The following is a 19,739-nucleotide window of genomic DNA, read 5'->3' as shown; positions in this document are numbered from 1 at the left end:
TAGTATGGTATTAACTGACCCTGTATATAGTATGGTATTAACTGACCCTGTATATAGTATGGTAATAACTGACCCTGTATATAGTATGGTATTAACTGACCCTGTATATAGTATGGTATTAACTGACCGTGTATAGGGTATGGTATTAATTTACCCTGTATATAGTATGGTGTTAACTGACCCTGTATATAGTATGGTATTAACTGACCCTGTATATAGTATGGTGTTAACTGACCCTGTATATAGTATGGTATTAACTGACCCTGTATATAGTATGGTGTTAACTGACCCTGTATATAGTATGGTATTAACTGACCCTGTATATAGTATGGTATTAACTGACCCTGTATATGGTATGGTATTAACTTACCCTGTATATAGTATACTTACTTACTTACTTATTGTGTTCTTCATATTTCTTCTTATGTCTCCTGTGTTGTTGTTTAGTATTACATTGCTATTGATGTATTGTTGGGTTTTGAGTTTGCAAGAACAGAAACTAAAACTTTTCTGATTAGCTGTGTACTGCTCACCAGTCATTAGTCTGTAGCTGTGTACTGCTCACCAGTCATTAGTCTGTAGCTGTGTACTGCTCACCAGTCATTAGTCTGTAGCTGTGTGCTGCTCACCAGTCATTAGTCTGTAGCTGTGTACTGCTCACCAGTCATTAGTCTGTAGCTGTGTACTGCTCACCAGTCATTAGTCTGTAGCTGTGTACTGCTCACCAGTCATTAGTCTGTAGCTGTGTACTGCTCACCAGTCATTAGTCTGTAGCTGTGTACTGCTCACCAGTCATTAGTCTGTAGCTCTGTGTTGCTCACCAGTCATTAGTCTGTAGCTGTGTACTGCTCACCAGTCATTAGTCTGTAGCTGTGTACTGCTCACCAGTCATTAGTCTGTAGCTGTGTACTGCTCACCAGTCATTAGTCTGTAGCTGTGTACTGCTCACCAGTCATTAGTCTGTAGCTGTGTGTTGCTCACCAGTCATTAGTCTGTAGCTGTGTACTGCTCACCAGTCATTAGTCTGTAGCTGTGTACTGCTCACCAGTCATTAGTCTGTAGCTGTGTACTGCTCACCAGTCATTAGTCTGTAGCTGTGTACTGCTCACCAGTCATTAGTCTGTAGCTGTGTACTGCTCACCAGTCATTAGTCTGTAGCTGTGTACTGCTCACCAGTCATTAGTCTGTAGCTGTGTACTGCTCACCAGTCATTAGTCTGTAGCTGTGTACTGCTCACCAGTCATTAGTCTGTAGCTGTGTACTGCTCACCAGTCATTAGTCTGTAGCTGTGTACTGCTCACCAGTCATTAGTCTGTAGCTGTGTACTGCTCACCAGTCATTAGTCTGTAGCTGTGTACTGCTCACCAGTCATTAGTCTGTAGCTGTGTACTGCTCACCAGTCATTAGTCTGTAGCTGTGTGTTGCTCACCAGTCATTAGTCTGTAGCTGTGTACTGCTCACCAGTCATTAGTCTGTAGCTGTGTACTGCTCACCAGTCATTAGTCTGTAGCTGTGTACTGCTCACCAGTCATTAGTCTGTAGCTGTGTACTGCTCACCAGTCATTAGTCTGTAGCTGTGTGTTGCTCACCAGTCATTAGTCTGTAGCTGTGTACTGCTCACCAGTCATTAGTCTGTAGCTGTGTACTGCTCACCAGTCATTAGTCTGTAGCTGTGTACTGCTCACCAGTCATTAGTCTGTAGCTGTGTACTGCTCACCAGTCATTAGTCTGTAGCTGTGTACTGCTCACCAGTCATTAGTCTGTAGCTGTGTACTGCTCACCAGTCATTAGTCTGTAGCTGTGTACTGCTCACCAGTCATTAGTCTGTAGCTGTGTACTGCTCACCAGTCATTAGTCTGTAGCTGTGTACTGCTCACCAGTCATTAGTCTGTAGCTGTGTACTGCTCACCAGTCATTAGTCTGTAGCTGTGTACTGCTCACCAGTCATTAGTCTGTAGCTGTGTACTGCTCACCAGTCATTAGTCTGTAGCTGTGTGTTGCTCACCAGTCATTAGTCTGTAGCTGTGTACTGCTCACCAGTCATTAGTCTGTAGCTGTGTACTGCTCACCAGTCATTAGTCTGTAGCTGTGTACTGCTCACCAGTCATTAGTCTGTAGCTGTGTACTGCTCACCAGTCATTAGTCTGTAGCTGTGTACTGCTCACCAGTCATTAGTCTGTAGCTGTGTACTGCTCACCAGTCATTAGTCTGTAGCTGTGTACTGCTCACCAGTCATTAGTCTGTAGCTGTGTACTGCTCACCAGTCATTAGTCTGTAGCTGTGTACTGCTCACCAGTCATTAGTCTGTAGCTGTGTACTGCTCACCAGTCATTAGTCTGTAGCTGTGTACTGCTCACCAGTCATTAGTCTGTAGCTGTGTACTGCTCACCAGTCATTAGTCTGTAGCTGTGTACTGCTCACCAGTCATTAGTCTGTAGCTGTGTACTGCTCACCAGTCATTAGTCTGTAGCTGTGTACTGCTCACCAGTCATTAGTCTGTAGCTGTGTACTGCTCACCAGTCATTAGTCTGTAGCTGTGTGTTGCTCACCAGTCATTAGTCTGTAGCTGTGTACTGCTCACCAGTCATTAGTCTGTAGCTGTGTACTGCTCACCAGTCATTAGTCTGTAGCTGTGTACTGCTCACCAGTCATTAGTCTGTAGCTGTGTGTTGCTCACCAGTCATTAGTCTGTAGCTGTGTACTGCTCACCAGTCATTAGTCTGTAGCTGTGTACTGCTCACCAGTCATTAGTCTGTAGCTGTGTACTGCTCACCAGTCATTAGTCTGTAGCTGTGTACTGCTCACCAGTCATTAGTCTGTAGCTGTGTACTGCTCACCAGTCATTAGTCTGTAGCTGTGTGTTGCTCACCAGTCATTAGTCTGTAGCTGTGTACTGCTCACCAGTCATTAGTCTGTAGCTGTGTGTTGCTCACCAGTCATTAGTCTGTAGCTGTGTACTGCTCACCAGTCATTAGTCTGTAGCTGTGTGTTGCTCACCAGTCATTAGTCTGTAGCTGTGTGTTGCTCACCAGTCATTAGTCTGTAGCTGTGTACTGCTCACCAGTCATTAGTCTGTAGCTGTGTACTGCTCACCAGTCATTAGTCTGTAGCTGTGTACTGCTCACCAGTCATTAGTCTGTAGCTGTGTACTGCTCACCAGTCATTAGTCTGTAGCTGTGTACTGCTCACCAGTCATTAGTCTGTAGCTGTGTACTGCTCACCAGTCATTAGTCTGTAGCTGTGTACTGCTCACCAGTCATTAGTCTGTAGCTGTGTACTGCTCACCAGTCATTAGTCTGTAGCTGTGTGTTGCTCACCAGTCATTAGTCTGTAGCTGTGTACTGCTCACCAGTCATTAGTCTGTAGCTGTGTACTGCTCACCAGTCATTAGTCTGTAGCTGTGTACTGCTCACCAGTCATTAGTCTGTAGCTGTGTGTTGCTCACCAGTCATTAGTCTGTAGCTGTGTACTGCTCACCAGTCATTAGTCTGTAGCTGTGTACTGCTCACAAGTCATTAGTCTGTAGCTGTGTACTGCTCACCAGTCATTAGTCTGTAGCTGTGTACTGCTCACAAGTCATTAGTCTGTAGCTGTGTACTGCTCACCAGTCATTAGTCTGTAGCTGTGTACTGCTCACCAGTCATTAGTCTGTAGCTGTGTACTGCTCACCAGTCATTAGTCTGTAGCTGTGTACTGCTCACCAGTCATTAGTCTGTAGCTGTGTACTGCTCACCAGTCATTAGTCTGTAGCTGTGTACTGCTCACCAGTCATTAGTCTGTAGCTGTGTACTGCTCACCAGTCATTAGTCTGTAGCTGTGTACTGCTCACCAGTCATTAGTCTGTAGCTGTGTACTGCTCACCAGTCATTAGTCTGTAGCTGTGTACTGCTCACCAGTCATTAGTCTGTAGCTGTGTACTGCTCACCAGTCATTAGTCTGTAGCTGTGTACTGCTCACCAGTCATTAGTCTGTAGCTGTGTACTGCTCACCAGTCATTAGTCTGTAGCTGTGTACTGCTCACCAGTCATTAGTCTGTAGCTGTGTACTGCTCACCAGTCATTAGTCTGTAGCTGTGTGTTGCTCACCAGTCATTAGTCTGTAGCTGTGTACTGCTCACCAGTCATTAGTCTGTAGCTGTGTACTGCTCACCAGTCATTAGTCTGTAGCTGTGTGTTGCTCACCAGTCATTAGTCTGTAGCTGTGTACTGCTCACCAGTCATTAGTCTGTAGCTGTGTACTGCTCACCAGTCATTAGTCTGTAGCTGTGTACTGCTCACCAGTCATTAGTCTGTAGCTGTGTACTGCTCACCAGTCATTAGTCTGTAGCTGTGTACTGCTCACCAGTCATTAGTCTGTAGCTGTGTGTTGCTCACCAGTCATTAGTCTGTAGCTGTGTACTGCTCACCAGTCATTAGTCTGTAGCTGTGTGTTGCTCACCAGTCATTAGTCTGTAGCTGTGTACTGCTCACCAGTCATTAGTCTGTAGCTGTGTGTTGCTCACCAGTCATTAGTCTGTAGCTGTGTGTTGCTCACCAGTCATTAGTCTGTAGCTGTGTACTGCTCACCAGTCATTAGTCTGTAGCTGTGTACTGCTCACCAGTCATTAGTCTGTAGCTGTGTACTGCTCACCAGTCATTAGTCTGTAGCTGTGTACTGCTCACCAGTCATTAGTCTGTAGCTGTGTACTGCTCACCAGTCATTAGTCTGTAGCTGTGTACTGCTCACCAGTCATTAGTCTGTAGCTGTGTACTGCTCACCAGTCATTAGTCTTTCCCTAAAAAGTGAATATGTAGCTGGTCTTTGTGAGGTGATTAATTGTGTATGCTTACGCTCTGCTGTTTTCATTGTAAGGAAGTTCAGCACAAACCTGACTACCCTGTTCTGTTTATCTTCTGCGTTGTATTCACAAGGAACCAAACAGAGGCAAACGGGCTGAACGCGGAGGAACTAACCAGAACTTGGCCAATAAGAAAGACTCATTTTCGCTGCTAGTTTTGTGACGGGTTTTCTACGTCTTGCACTAATGAATATAACCCGGGTGTCACGATTGTCCATGGGAGAGAGAGAGGACCAAGGCGCAGCGTGTAAAAATACCTCTTCTCTTTATTTAGAAGATAACCAACAAAGCAAAAACAACAAATAGATAACCGTGAAGCTCTAACCGACAAAATGCAAACATGCAACCTTGACACAGACCTAGACATAGAACAGAACTAGACAATGACCCAACAAAAACCTGATGCCCATGGCTGCCTAAAATATGGCTCCCAATCAGAGACAAATGAACGACATCTGTCTCTGATTGAGAACCACTCAGGCAACCATAGACAACCCTAGAAACATACACTCAACCATAGACATACCTAGAAACATACACACAACCATAGACACAGCTAGACAACTATACTAAACATAAACCCAACTACTCTAATAAACCCCCTAAACCTTACATCCACCCTAGACACAACAAAAACCACATACATTCCCCATGTCACACCCTGACCTAACCAAAATACTTAAGAAAACAAAGAATACTAAGGCCAGGGCGTGACATAACCCCCCCCTTAAGGTGCGAACTCCGGGCGCACCAGCACAAAGTCTAGGGGAGGGTCTGGGTGGGCTTCCGTCCACGGCGGCGGCTCCGGCGCTGGTCGTGGTCCCCACCCCACCATAGTCTCTACCCGCCTTCGTAGCCTCCTCCAAATGGCCACCCTCCAAATTAACCCCACCGGACTAAGGGGCAGCACCAGGATAAGGGGCAGCACCGGACTAAGGGGCAGCACGAGGATAAGGGGCAGCTCCGGACTGGATGGCGGATCCTGGCTGGCTGGCGGATCCTGGCTGGCTGGCGGATCCTGGCTGGCTGGCGGATCCTGGCTGGATGACGGATCCTGGCTGGATGACGGATCTGGCTGATCCGGTCTGGCGGAAGGCTCTGGCTGATCCGGTCTGGCGGAAGGCTCTGGCTGATCCGGTCTGGCGGAAGGCTCTGGCTGATCCGGTCTGGCGGAAGGCTCTGGCTGATCCGGTCTGGCGGAAGGCTCTGGCTGATCCGGTCTGGCGGAAGGCTCTGGCTGATCCGGTCTGGCGGAAGGCTCTGGCTGATGCGGTCTGGCGGAAGGCTCTGGCTGATGCGGTCTGGCGGAAGGCTCTGGCTGATGCGGTCTGGCGGAAGGCTCTGGCTGATGCGGTCTGGCGGAAGGCTCTGGCTGATGCGGTCTGGCGGAAGGCTCTGGCTGATGCGGTCTGGCGGAAGGCTCTGGCTGATGCGGTCTGGCGGAAGGCTCTGGCTGATGCGGTGCTTGGCAGACAGACCGCTCTGACGGTGCTTGGCAGACGGGCCGCTCTGACGGTGCTTGGCAGACGGGCCGCTCTGACGGTGCTTGGCAGACGGACCGCTCTGACGGTGCTTGGCAGACGGGCCGCTCTGACGGTGCTTGGCAGACGGGCCGCTCTGACGGAGCTTGGCAGACGGGCCGCTCTGACGGCGCTGGGCAGACGGGCCGCTCTGACGGCGCTGGGCAGACGGATGACTCAGACGGCACTGGGCAGACGGATGACTCAGACGGCACTGGGCAGACGGATGACTCAGACGGCACTGGGCAGACGGATGACTCAGACGGCACTGGGCAGACGGATGACTCAGACGGCACTGGGCAGACGGATGACTCAGACGGCACTGGGCAGACGGGCAGCTCAGACGGCACTGGGCAGACGGGCAGCTCTGACGGCACTGGGCAGACTGGCAGCTCTGACGGCTCGGGGCAGACTGGCAGCTCTGACGGCTCGGGGCAGACTGGCAGCTCTGACGGCTCTGGGCAGACTGGCAGCTCTGACGGCTCGGGGCAGACTGGCAGCTCTGACGGCTCGGGGCAGACTGGCAGCTCTGACGGCTCTGGGCAGACTGGCAGCTCTGACGGCTCGGGGCAGACTGGCAGCTCTGACGGCTCGGGGCAGACTGGCAGCTCTGACGGCTCGGGGCAGACTGGCAGCTCTGACGGCTCGGGGCAGACTGGCAGCTCTGACGGCTCGGGGCAGACTGGCAGCTCTGACGGCTCGGGGCAGACTGGCAGCTCTGACGGCTCGGGGCAGACTGGCAGCTCTGACGGCTCGGGGCAGACTGGCAGCTCGGGGCAGACTGGCAGCTCTGGCCGGCTGAGACGCACTATAGGCCTGGTGCGTGGTGCCGGAACCGGAGGTACCGGGCTGGGGACACGCACCTGAAGGCTAGTGCGGGGAGATGAAACAGGGCATACTGGACCCTGGATAAGCACATTAGGCCTAGTGCGTGGTGCCGGCACTGGTGGTACCGGGCTGGAGACACGCATCTCAAGGCTAGTGCGGGGAGAAGGAACAGGGCATACTGGACCCTGGATAAGCACCTTAGGCCTAGTGCGTGGTGCTGGAACTGGTGGTACCGGGCTGGAGCGGAAAGGTACTACAGGAGGTGCAGGACTAGGGAGGCACACAGGAGACCTGGTTCGTGGGACTGTCATTCCCAGACGGTTAGCACGCAACTCAGGACGAGCATGGAGAACTGACTCAGGTAACATCACCTCCCGCACACGCTCTGTCGGGTGGATGTCGTGCCTCACGCACCAACACAGCAGCTTCCTCCTTTCACTCTCCTCCAAACTCCTCAATAAGTCCTTAACAGTCTCTGTATTATTTCCATTGCTCACCTCCAGTATTAGCACACTTGGCTCTGGTTCCCTCCTTTCACGCTGCTTGGTCCTTCTTGGTTGGGTCATTCTGTCACGATTGTCCATGGGAGAGAGAGAGGACCAAGGCGCAGCGTGTAAAAAATACCTCTTCTCTTTATTTAGAAGATAACCAACGAAGCAAAAACAACAAATAGATAACCGTGAAGCTCTAACCGACAAAATGCAAACATGCAACCTTGACACAGACCTAGACATAGAACAGAACTAGACAATGACCCCAACAAAAACCTGATGCCCATGGCTGCCTAAAATATGGCTCCCAATCAGAGACAAATGAACGACATCTGTCTCTGATTGAGAACCACTCAGGCAACCATAGACAACCCTAGAAACATACACTCAACCATAGACATACCTAGAAACATACACACAACCATAGACACAGCTAGACAACTATACTAAACATAAACCCAACTACTCTAATAAACCCCCTAAACCTTACATCCACCCTAGACACAACAAAAACCACATACATTCCCCATGTCACACCCTGACCTAACCAAAATACTTAAGAAAACAAAGAATACTAAGGCCAGGGCGTGACACCTGGATTGTATTTCACACGTGTCCTTTCAGTACGTCGTGTGTCTTCTCCTCTTTCTCTAGAGCTGACAGCTATAGGTCTATGAGAGGATGATAAATACTCTGTTCTCAGCCCTTTTTTCCTCTCTGTTTTGCCAATATAATCATTCTCACTTGTACTCTATTGGCAGGTGGCGAGAGGACTAGATGAACCTTTAATGTTAAATCAAAGGGAGGAAATCTAAACTGTTCTTCTTACTCAGGTTGCTATTGATTCCTCATTCTACCTTTTCTTCATTTTTCTCCATCATTGGAGCTATAATCCACCTTTGTTAAAACCCTCAGTATAGCTGGTAGTGTCGCTATGAGATACAAGACTTCCAGTGAATTCAGGAAGTGCACTAACGTTCCAATTCCAACTCTCTTCAATTAGGAACATGTGGAAGTGGAATTTAGTTTGACTTTCGGGAATTGACTGGAATTGAATTGGAATTGACTGGAATTGAATTGGAATTGACTGGAATTGAATTGGAATTGACTGGAATTGAATTGGAATTGACTGGAATTGAATTGGAATTGACTGGAATCGAATTGGAATTGACTGGAATTGAATTGTGATTGACTGGAATTGAATTGTGATTGACTCCAACCCTGTCTCATGTCTCCTCAATGTTTTACAGTCAATCAAAGCACAACCCAGTCCTCTCCAAGTCTTCTCCAAGTCCTCTCCAAGTCCTCTCCAAGTCCTCTCCCAGTTCTCTCCAAGTCCTCTCCCAGTCCTCTCCCAGTTCTCTCCAAGTCCTCTCCCGGTTCTCTCCCAGTCCTCTACTGGTCCTCTTCCAGTCCTCTCCCAGCCCTCTCCCAGTCCTCTCCAAGTCCTCTCCCAGTCCTCTCCAAGTCCTCCCCCAGTACTCTCCTAGTCCTCTTCAAGTCCTCTCCCAGTTCTCTCCAAGTCCTCTCCCGGTCCTCTCCCAGTCCTCTCCAAGTCCTCTCCAAGTCCTCTCCCAGTATTCTCCCAGCTCTCTCCAAGTTCTCTCCCAGTTCTCCCCAAGTCCTCTCCCAGTCCTCTCCAAATCTTCTCCCAGTCTTCTCCCAGTCCTCTCCAGGTCCTCTCCCAGTCTTCTCCAAGTCCTCTCCCAGTCCTCTCCAAATCTTCTCCCAGTCCTCTCCCGGTCCTCTCCATGTCCTCTCCCAGTTCTCTCCAAGTCCTCTCCCGGTCCTCTCCCAGTCTTCTCCAAGTCCTCTCCCAGTCCTCTCCAAGTCTTCTCCAAGTCTTATCCCAGTCCTCTCCTGGTCCTCTCCCAGTCCTCTCCCGGTTCTCTCCAAGTCTTCTCCCAGTCCTCTCCCGGCCCTCTCCAAGTCCTCTCCAAGTCCTCTCCCGGTCCTCTCCCAGTCTTCTCTCTCTACATAAAGAACCTTTGCTAACCCATACTATTACATGTTATTGTCTCCTCTTCACTGTTATACTGTCAAATGTATCCAGATGGCTACATGCTATTTAAAGTGACTGCAAAAAAACCAAACATCCCAGAAATGTTCCATACGCACAAAAAGCTTTTCTTCTCTCAAATGTTGTGCACAAATTTGTTTACATCCCTGTTAGTGAGCATTTCTCCTTTGTCAAGATAATCCACCCACCTGACAGGTGTGGCATATCAAGAAGCTGATTAAACAGCATGATCATTACAGAATTGCACCTTGTGCTGAGGTGGGGGTGCTTTTGTGGGGAACAACTCATTCTGATTGGCTGGGCCTGGCTTCCCAGTGGGTGGGCCTATGCCCTACCAGGCCCACCCATGGCTGTGCCCCTGCCCATTTCAAATGTCCTTATATGAACTGTGACTCAGTAAAATCTTTGAAACTGTTGCATGTTGCGTTTATATTATTGTTCAGTATGAATGTAAACAAACACTGTATATATAGCCTCCAAACATTAATAAAACTATAGTTTTGATATCATGGATGGTCAATCCTTGCATCCAAAGCTTTGTCTATGAATTTGACATTTCCCCCCCAGTCCCCATACCTCAGCTGCTTACCAAAACAGTGGCAGGATGGACACTTTGTTATTGTTCGAACCGCAGGATTGCCTCTTTAAATAAAGTTTGTTTTGTCTTGATGTGATCCTTTAGGCGTTAAGTCCTAACCCTCCAGCTACACGGTTCTAATTCCCGTTAATGTTCCCGTTAATGTTGTCCTCTCCTCTGGTCCTCTAGAATCAACATCTTTCAGCTGGAGTTCTGTACATTTCCACAGTACTGTCTCACATGCTGTCTCACATGCTGTCTCACATGCTGTCTCACATGCTGTCTCACATGCTGTATCACATGCTGTCTCACATGCTGTCTCACAGTACTGTCTCACATGCTGTCTCACATGCTGTCTCACAGTACTGTCTCACATGCTGTCTCACAGTACTGTCTCACATGCTGTCTCACATGCTGTCTCACATGCTGTCTCACAGTACTGTCTCACATGCTGTCTCACATGCTGTCTCACATTACTGTCTCACATGCTGTCTCACATGCTGTCTCACATGATGTCTCACATGCTGTCTCACAGTACTGTCTCACAGTACTGTCTCACAGTACTGTCTCACATGCTGTCTCACATGCTGTCTCACAGTACTGTCTCACATGCTGTCTCACATGCTGTCCCACATGCTGTCTCACATGCTGTCTCACAGTACTGTCTCACATGCTGTCTCACATGCTGTCTCACAGTACTGTCTCACATGCTGTCTCACATGCTGTCTCACAGTACTGTCTCACAGTACTGTCTCACATGCTGTCTCACATGCTGTCTCACAGTACTGTCTCACATGCTGTCTCACAGTACTGTCTCACATGCTGTCTCACATGCTGTCTCACAGTACTGTCTCACATGCTGTCTCACAGTACTGTCTCACAGTACTGTCTCACATGCTGTCTCACATGCTGTCTCACATGCTGTCTCACAGTACTGTCTCACATGCTGTCTCACATGCTGTCTCACATGCTGTCTCCTCTATCCTAGATTCAGCCTTCATGATGGTCAACACGTCGGGACGTTTTGCTGGTCAGAAGGCCCTCCTCCTGACCCCCCAGCTGAAGGAGAATGACACCCACTGCGTAACCTTCGAGTACTTCCTGTCTGGGCGCGAGGGGGCGGGACCGGGGCAGCTCAACGTGTACATCAGAGAGAACAACAGTCCCCTGGGCATGCCCGTCTGGAACGTGTCTGGGCCAGCTACTAGAGCCTGGGTACAGGTAGAACTGGCCATCTCTACCTACTGGCCCAACTTCTATCAGGTGAGAAGGTTTCGCCTTACCATACCTTACCACACCATACCACACCATACCTTACCATACCATACCACACCATACCATACCTTACCTTACCTTACCATACCATACCATACCATACCTTACTACACCATACCTTACCATACCTTACCACACCATACCTTACCATACCATAACTTACCATATCTTATACACCATACCATACCTTACCTTACCACACCATATCTTACCATACCATACCTTACCATACAGTTCCATACCCTACCTTACCTTACCATACAGTACCTTTTTGAAATTGTATGAAATGACTTATCAAAAATAACGTTTTAATTAAGATTTGTATGGTTTCACTTCCTCTTATTTGTTCGGGCCGAACAAGCACTGATACAACACTCTTACCCGTGACTGTATTCATGATACAACACTTCCTCTTACCCGTGACTGTATTCATGATACAGCACTTCCTCTTACCCGTGACTGTATTCATGATACAACACTTCCTCTTACCCGTGACTGTATTCATGATACAACACTTCCTCTTACCCGTGACTGTATTCTCAATACAACACTTCCTCTTATCCGTGACTGTATTCTCAATACAACACTTCCTCTTATCCGTGACTGTATTCATGATACAACACTTCCTCTTACCCGTGACTGTATTCTCAATACAACACTTCCTCTTATCCGTGACTGTATTCATGATACAACACTTCCTCTTATCCGTGACTGTATTCATGATACAACACTTCCTCTTATCCGTGACTGTATTCATGATACAACACTGCCTCTTACCTGTGACTGTATTCATGATACAACACTTCCTCTTATCCGTGACTGTATTCATGATACAACACTTCCTCTTACCCGTGACTGTATTCATGATACAACACTTCCTCTTATCCGTGACTGTATTCATGATACAACACTGCCTCTTACCTGTGACTGTATTCATGATACAACACTTCCTCTTATCCGTGACTGTATTCATGATACAACACTTCCTCTTACCCGTGACTGTATTCATGATACAACACTTCCTCTTACCCGTGACTGTATTCATGATACAACACTTCCTCTTACCCGTGACTGTATTCATGATACAACACTTCCTCTTACCCATGACTGTATTCATGATACAACACTTCCTCTTACCCGTGACTGTATTCATGATACAACACTTCCTCTTACCCGTGACTGTATTCATGATACAACACTTCCTCTTACCCATGACTGTATTCATGATACAACACTTCCTCTTACCCGTGACTGTATTCATGATACAGCACTTCCTCTTACCCGTGACTGTATTCTCAATACAACACTTCCTCTTATCCGTGACTGTATTCATGATACAACACTTCCTCTTACCCGTGACTGTATTCTCAATACAACACTTCCTCTTATCCGTGACTGTATTCATGATACAACACTGCCTCTTACCCGTGACTGTATTCATGATACAACACTTCCTCTTATCCGTGACTGTATTCATGATACAACACTTCCTCTTACCCGTGACTGTATTCATGATACAGCACTTCCTCTTACCCGTGACTGTATTCTCAATACAACACTTCCTCTTACCCGTGACTGTATTCATGATACAACACTTCCTCTTACCCGTGACTGTATTCATGATACAACACTTCCTCTTACCCGTGACTGTATTCATGATACAACACTTCCTCTTACCCGTGACTGTATTCATGATACAACACTTCCTCTTACCCGTGACTGTATTCATGATACAACACTTCCTCTTACCCGTGACTGTATTCTCAATACAACACTTCCTCTTACCTGTGACTGTATTCATGATACAACACTTCCTCTTACCCGTGACTGTATTCATGATACAACACTTCCTCTTACCCGTGACTGTATTCATGATACAACACTTCCTCTTACCCGTGACTGTATTCTCAATACAACACTTCCTCTTACCCGTGACTGTATTCATGATACAACACTTCCTCTTACCCGTGACTGTATTCATGATACAACACTTCCTCTTACCCGTGACTGTATTCTCAATACAACACTTCCTCTTACCCATGACTGTATTCATGATACAGCATTGCCTCGTGTGCCTTATTGCTTAGTTACATATTACTTCTGAATATGAACCTCTTGTATCCATGGCAATGGGCCTATGTCCTTCCTCTCCCCTCAGCGCCAGTTCTTTATAATTTGAGTTTTCAGCTGCCACCTCATCACTTCACCGGGGTACATGATCGCTGGCACACAGCCCCAGTCACAGTGATTTTCACACCTTGATTATCAGTGTTTCTAGGTCTCATTGAGGAAGAGATGGGAACTCACCAATCTGCATCCCAAATGTGACCCTATCCCCTATGGGCCCTGGTCAAAAGTAGTGCACTATGTAGGGAATAGGGTGCCATTTGGGACGTAGGGTAGGACATGGTAATTGATGCAGAGGGCCTTCTTGATCTCCCAACCAACGGGAGATCAGGCCCCACAGGGCTATTTCATTATAGCTACAGGCTACAGGCCCCACTGTGTGTGTGTGTGTGTGTGTGTGTGTGGTAAATAACGGTCTCAGACTCCAAACTGACCAAAAGGTACAATGGTAAAATACTCCTGCAGGCACGAATGATGTTTGTGCCGTCTCTTCCTCACAAGGAAAATTTAAAAAGCTGAATCCTCCAAATTACATCTAATTAGCAACACGTGTTAATTATAGGTGTCTGTAATTGCATAGTAACCTAAGGGATTGTGTGTGAGTGTGAGTGTGAGTGTGTGTGTGTGTGTGTGTGTGTGTGTGTCGTGTGTGATTGTCATAATGAAACCACCTGGTACTCTGATATTATTCAGTAATTACACGTTATGTTTTTTATAAAGTCCAAACTAGGTCTTTCATCTGAGATAATTACTTCTCTGTCAGGTCATCCTAAAACTTTTAATTTTTTACTTTTAATATTTATCATATTATAGAATAATTTATATTTATTGCTATTTACAACATAAACTGTAAACTGGGGATGATAAACTGCTATGAGCTAGACTGTCAATGAGGGAGTATTTGGCTATCAGCTAGCTAGACTGTAAACTGGGAGTTGATTGGCTATGAGCTAGACTGTAAACTGGGAGTTGATTGGCTATGAGCTAGACTGTAAACTGGGGAGTGATTGGCTATGAACTAGACTGTAAACGGGGGAGTATTTGGCTATCAGCTAGCTAGACTGTAAACTGGGAGGTGATTGGCTATGAGCTAGACTGTAAACTGGGAGTTGATTGGCTATGAGCTAGACTGTAAACTGGGGAGTGATTGGCTATGAACTAGACTGTAAACTGGGAGTTGATTGGCTATGAGCTAGATTGTAAACTGGGGAGTGATTGGCTATGAGCTAGACTGTAAACTGGGGAGTGATTCGCTATGAGCTAGACTGTAAACTGGGGAGTGATTGGCTATGAGCTAGACTGTAAACTGGGGAGTGATTGGCTATGAACTAGACTGTAAACTGGGAGTTGATTGGCTATGAGCTAGATTGTAAACTGGGGAGTGATTGGCTATGAACTAGACTGTAAACTGGGAGTTGATTGGCTATGAGCTAGATTGTAAACTGGGGAGTGATTGGCTATGAACTAGACTGTAAACTGGGAGTTGATTGGCTATGAGCTAGATTGTAAACTGGGGAGTGATTGGCTATGAGCTAGACTGTAAACTGGGGAGTGATTCGCTATGAGCTAGACTGTAAACTGGGGAGTGATTCGCTATGAGCTAGACTGTAAACTGGGGAGTGATTGGCTATGAGCAAGCTAGACAGTAAACTGGGGAGTATTCGGCTATGAGCAAGACTGTAAACTGGGGAGTTGATTGGCTATGAGCTAGACTGTAAACTGGGGAGTATTTGGCTATGAGCAAGATTGTAAACTGGGGAGTGATTAGGTATGAACTAGACTGTAAACTGGGGAGTGATTGGCTATGAGCTAGACTGTAAACGGGGGAGTGATTGGCTATGAGCTAGACTGTAAACGGGGGAGTGATTGGCTATGAGCTAGACTGTAAACGGGGGCGTATTCGGCTATGAGCTAGACAGTAAACTGGGGAGTGATTGGCTATGAGCTAGACTGTAAACGGGGGAGTGATTGGCTATGAGCTAGACTGTAAACTGGGGAGTATTCGGCTATGAGCTAGACTGTAAACTGGGGAGTGATTGGCTATGAGCTAGACTGTAAACTGGGGAGTGATTGGCTATGAGCTAGACTGTAAACGGGGGAGTGATTGGCTATGAGCTAGACTGTAAACTGGGGAGTGATTGGCTATGAGCTAGACTGTAAACTGGGGAGTATTCGGCTATGAGCTAGACTGTAAACGGGGGAGTGATTGGCTATGAGCTAGACTGTAAACTGGGGAGTATTCGGCTATGAGCTAGACTGTAAACTGGGGAGTATTTGGCTATGAGCTAGACTGTAAACTGGGGAGTATTTGGCTATGAGCTAGACTGTAAACTGGGGAGTGATTGGCTATGAGCAAGCTAGACAGTAAACTGGGGAGTATTCGGCTATAAGCTAGACTGTAAACTGGGGAGTATTTGGCTATGAGCTAGACTGTAAACGGGGGAGTTATTGGCTATGAGCAAGCTAGACAGTAAACTGGGGAGTGATTGGCTATGAGCTAGACTGTAAACTGGGGAGTATTCGGCTATGAGCTAGACTGTAAACGGGGGAGTGATTGGCTATGAGCTAGACTGTAAACTGGGGAGTATTCGGCTATGAGCTAGACTGTAAACTGGGGAGTATTTGGCTATGAGCTAGACTGTAAACTGGGGAGTATTTGGCTATGAGCTAGACTGTAAACTGGGGAGTGATTGGCTATGAGCAAGCTAGACAGTAAACTGGGGAGTATTCGGCTATAAGCTAGACTGTAAACTGGGGAGTATTTGGCTATGAGCTAGACTGTAAACGGGGGAGTTATTGGCTATGAGCAAGCTAGACAGTAAACTGGGGAGTATTCGGCTATGAGCTAGACTGTAAACTGGGGAGTAATTGGCTATGAGCTAGACTGTAAACGGGGGAGTATTTGGCTATGAGCTAGACTGTAAACTGGGGAGTAATTGGCTATGAGCTAGACTGTAAACTGGGGAGTGATTGGCTATAAGCTAGACTGTAAACTGGGGAGTATTTGGCTATGAGCTAGACTGTAAACGGGGGAGTAATTGGCTATGAACTAGACTGTAAACTGGGGAGTGATTGGCTATAAGCTAGACTGTAAACTGGGGAGTATTTGGCTATGAGCTAGACTGTAAACGGGGGAGTAATTGGCTATGAACTAGACTGTAAACTGGGGAGTGATTGGCTATAAGCTAGACTGTAAACTGGGGAGTATTTGGCTATGAGCTAAACTGTAAACGGGGGAGTAATTGGCTATGAGCTAGACTGTAAACGGGGGAGTATTTGGCTATGAGCTAGACTGTAAACGGGGGAGTAATTGGCTATGAGCTAGACTATAAACGGGGGAGTGATTAGCTATGAGCTAGACTGTAAACGGGGGAGTATTCGGCTATGAGCTAGACTGTAAACGGGGGAGTAATTGGCTATGAGCTAGACAGTAAACTGAGGAGTATTTGGCTATGAACTAGACTGTAAACGGGGGAGTGATTCGCTATGAGCAAGCTAGACAGTAAACTGGGGAGTATTCGGCTATGAGCTAGACTGTAAACTGGGGAGTATTTGGCTATGAGCAAGATTGTAAACTGGGGAGTGATTGGTTATGAGCTAGACTGTAAACTGGGGAGTGATTGGCTATGAGCTAGACTGTAAACGGGGGAGTGATTGGCTATGAGCTAGACTGTAAACGGGGGAGTGATTGGCTATGAGCTAGACTGTAAACGGGGGAGTATTCAGCTATGATCTAGACTGTAAACTGGGGAGTGATTGGCTATGAGCTAGACTGTAAACGGGGGAGTGATTGGCTATGAGCTAGACTGTAAACTGGGGAGTATTCGGCTATGAGCTAGACTGTAAACTGGGGAGTGATTGGCTATGAGCTAGACTGTAAACTGGGGAGTATTTAGCTATGAGCTAGACTGTAAACTGCGGAGTATTTGGCTATGAGCTAGACTGTAAACTGGGGAGTATTTGGCTATGAGCTAGACTGTAAACTGGGGAGTATTCGGCTATGAGCTAGAATGTAAACTGGGGAGTGATTGGCTATGAGCTAGACTGTAAATGGGGGAGTGATTGGCTATGAGCTAGACTGTAAACTGGGGAGTGATTGGCTATGAGCAAGCTAGACAGTAAACTGGGGAGTATTCGGCTATGAGCTAGACTGTAACTGGGGAGTATTTGGCTCTGAGCAAGCTAGACTGTAAACTGGGGAGTGATTCGCTATGAGCTAGACTGCAAACTGGGGAGTATTTGGCTATGAGCTAGACTGTAAACTGGGGAGTATTTGGCTATGAGCAAGCTAGACTGTAAACTGGGGAGTGATTCGCTATGAGCTAGACTGTAAACTGGGGAGTGATTGGCTATGAGCTAGACTGTAAACAGGGGAGTGATTGGCTATGAGCTAGACTGTAAACTGGGGAGTGATTGGCTATGAGCAAGCTAGACAGTAAACTGGGGAGTATTCGGCTATGAGCTAGACTGTAACTGGGGAGTATTTGGCTCTGAGCAAGCTAGACTGTAAACTGGGGAGTGATTCGCTATGAGCTAGACTGCAAACTGGGGAGTATTTGGCTATGAGCTAGACTGTAAACTGGGGAGTATTTGGCTATGAGCAAGCTAGACTGTAAACTGGGGAGTGATTCGCTATGAGCTAGACTGCAAACTGGGGAGTATTTGGCTATGAGCTAGACTGTAAACTGGGGAGTGATTCGCTATGAGCTAGACTGTAAACTGGGGAGTGATTCGCTATGAGCTAGACTGCAAACTGGGGAGTATTTGGCTATGAGCTAGACTGTAAACTGGGGAGTGATTGGCTATGAGCTAGACTGTAAACTGGGGAGTGATTGGCTATGAGCTAGACTGTAAACTGGAGTATGATTTTGCAGCCAGAATCACTTGCCAATGAGTAATTTGCTCAATATTAGGAGTAGAGAAATAGAGTTGACATCATTAAAAGTAATATATTATCCTCTTTTCTACTGTAGGTATGTAATTTAACATTTATTTATTCTGTTGCTGCTAGCAATATTCATAAAATTCTTTGGTGGGAAAATATCCAGTTGAAAAATATATCCAGTGACTTTGGAAAGTGTTCAGACCCCTTGACTTGTTCTGCATTTTGTTTCGTTACAGCAAAAAACTATTTTTTAGAAATGTTTGCTAAATTATTTAAAATAAAACAGAAATATGACATTTGCATAAGTAATCAGACCCTTTACTCAGTACTTTGTTGAAGCACCTTTACAGCCATGAGTCTTCTTGGGTATGACGCTAAGCTTGGCACACCTTTATTTGGGGAGTTTCTCCCATTCTTCTCCAAGCTCTGTCAGATTGGATGGGGAGTATTACTGCACAGCTATTTTCCGATCACTCCAGAGATTTTCGATCGGGTTCAACTCCGGTCTCCAGCTGGGCCACTCAAGGACATTCAGACACCTGTCCCGAAGCCACTCCTGCGTTGTCTTGGCTGTGTGCTTAGGGTCGTTGTCCTGTTGAAAGGTGCACCTTCGCCCCAGTCTGAGGTCCTGAGCGCTCTGGAGCAGGTTTTCATCAAGGATCTCTCTGTACTTTGCTCCGTTCATCTTTGCCTTGATCCTGACTAGTCTCCCAGTCCCTGCTGCTGAAAAACATCCCCACAGCATGATGCTGCCACCACCATGCTTCACCCTAGGGATAGTGCCAGGTTTCCTCCAGACGTGATGCTTGGCATTTAGGCCAAAGAGTTGATCTTGGTTTCATCAGACCAGAGACTTGTCTGAGAGTTTTTATGTGCCTTTTGGTAAACTCCAAGCGGGCTGTCATATGCCTTTTACTGAGGAGTGGCTTCCCGCTGGCCACTCTACCATAAAGGCCTGATTGGTGGAGTGCTGCGGAGATGATTGTACTTCTGGAAGTTTCTCCCATCTCCACAGAGGAAGTCTAGAGCTCTGTCAGAGTGACCATCGGGTTCTTGGTCACCTCACTAACCAAGGCCCTTCTCCGACAATTGCTCAGTTTGTCCGGGCGGCCAGCTTTAGAAAAAGTCTTGGTGGTTCCAAACTTCTTCCATTTAAGAATGATGGAGGCCACTGTGTTC

The 19,739-nt window shown here is 47.0% G+C and overlaps 1 protein-coding gene across 1 annotated transcript in view; it reads left to right on the top strand.

Annotated features, from left to right (window-relative positions):
* Window positions 1–19,739, top strand: part of LOC139551373 (receptor-type tyrosine-protein phosphatase mu-like) — a 565,336-nt gene that overhangs the window by 151,448 nt on the left and 394,149 nt on the right. The window contains exon 3 of the mRNA XM_071362858.1: window positions 11,262–11,536. Coding sequence (XP_071218959.1) covers window positions 11,262–11,536 — 275 coding nt within the window. The remainder of the gene's footprint in view (window positions 1–11,261; window positions 11,537–19,739) is intronic.

This window comes from Salvelinus alpinus, chromosome 23 (genome assembly GCF_045679555.1).
Source record: "Salvelinus alpinus chromosome 23, SLU_Salpinus.1, whole genome shotgun sequence".
Lineage (NCBI taxonomy): Eukaryota > Metazoa > Chordata > Actinopteri > Salmoniformes > Salmonidae > Salvelinus > Salvelinus alpinus.
The sequence above is the reverse complement of the archived record's forward strand: the minus strand, read 5'-3'. Positions and strand labels throughout refer to the sequence as shown.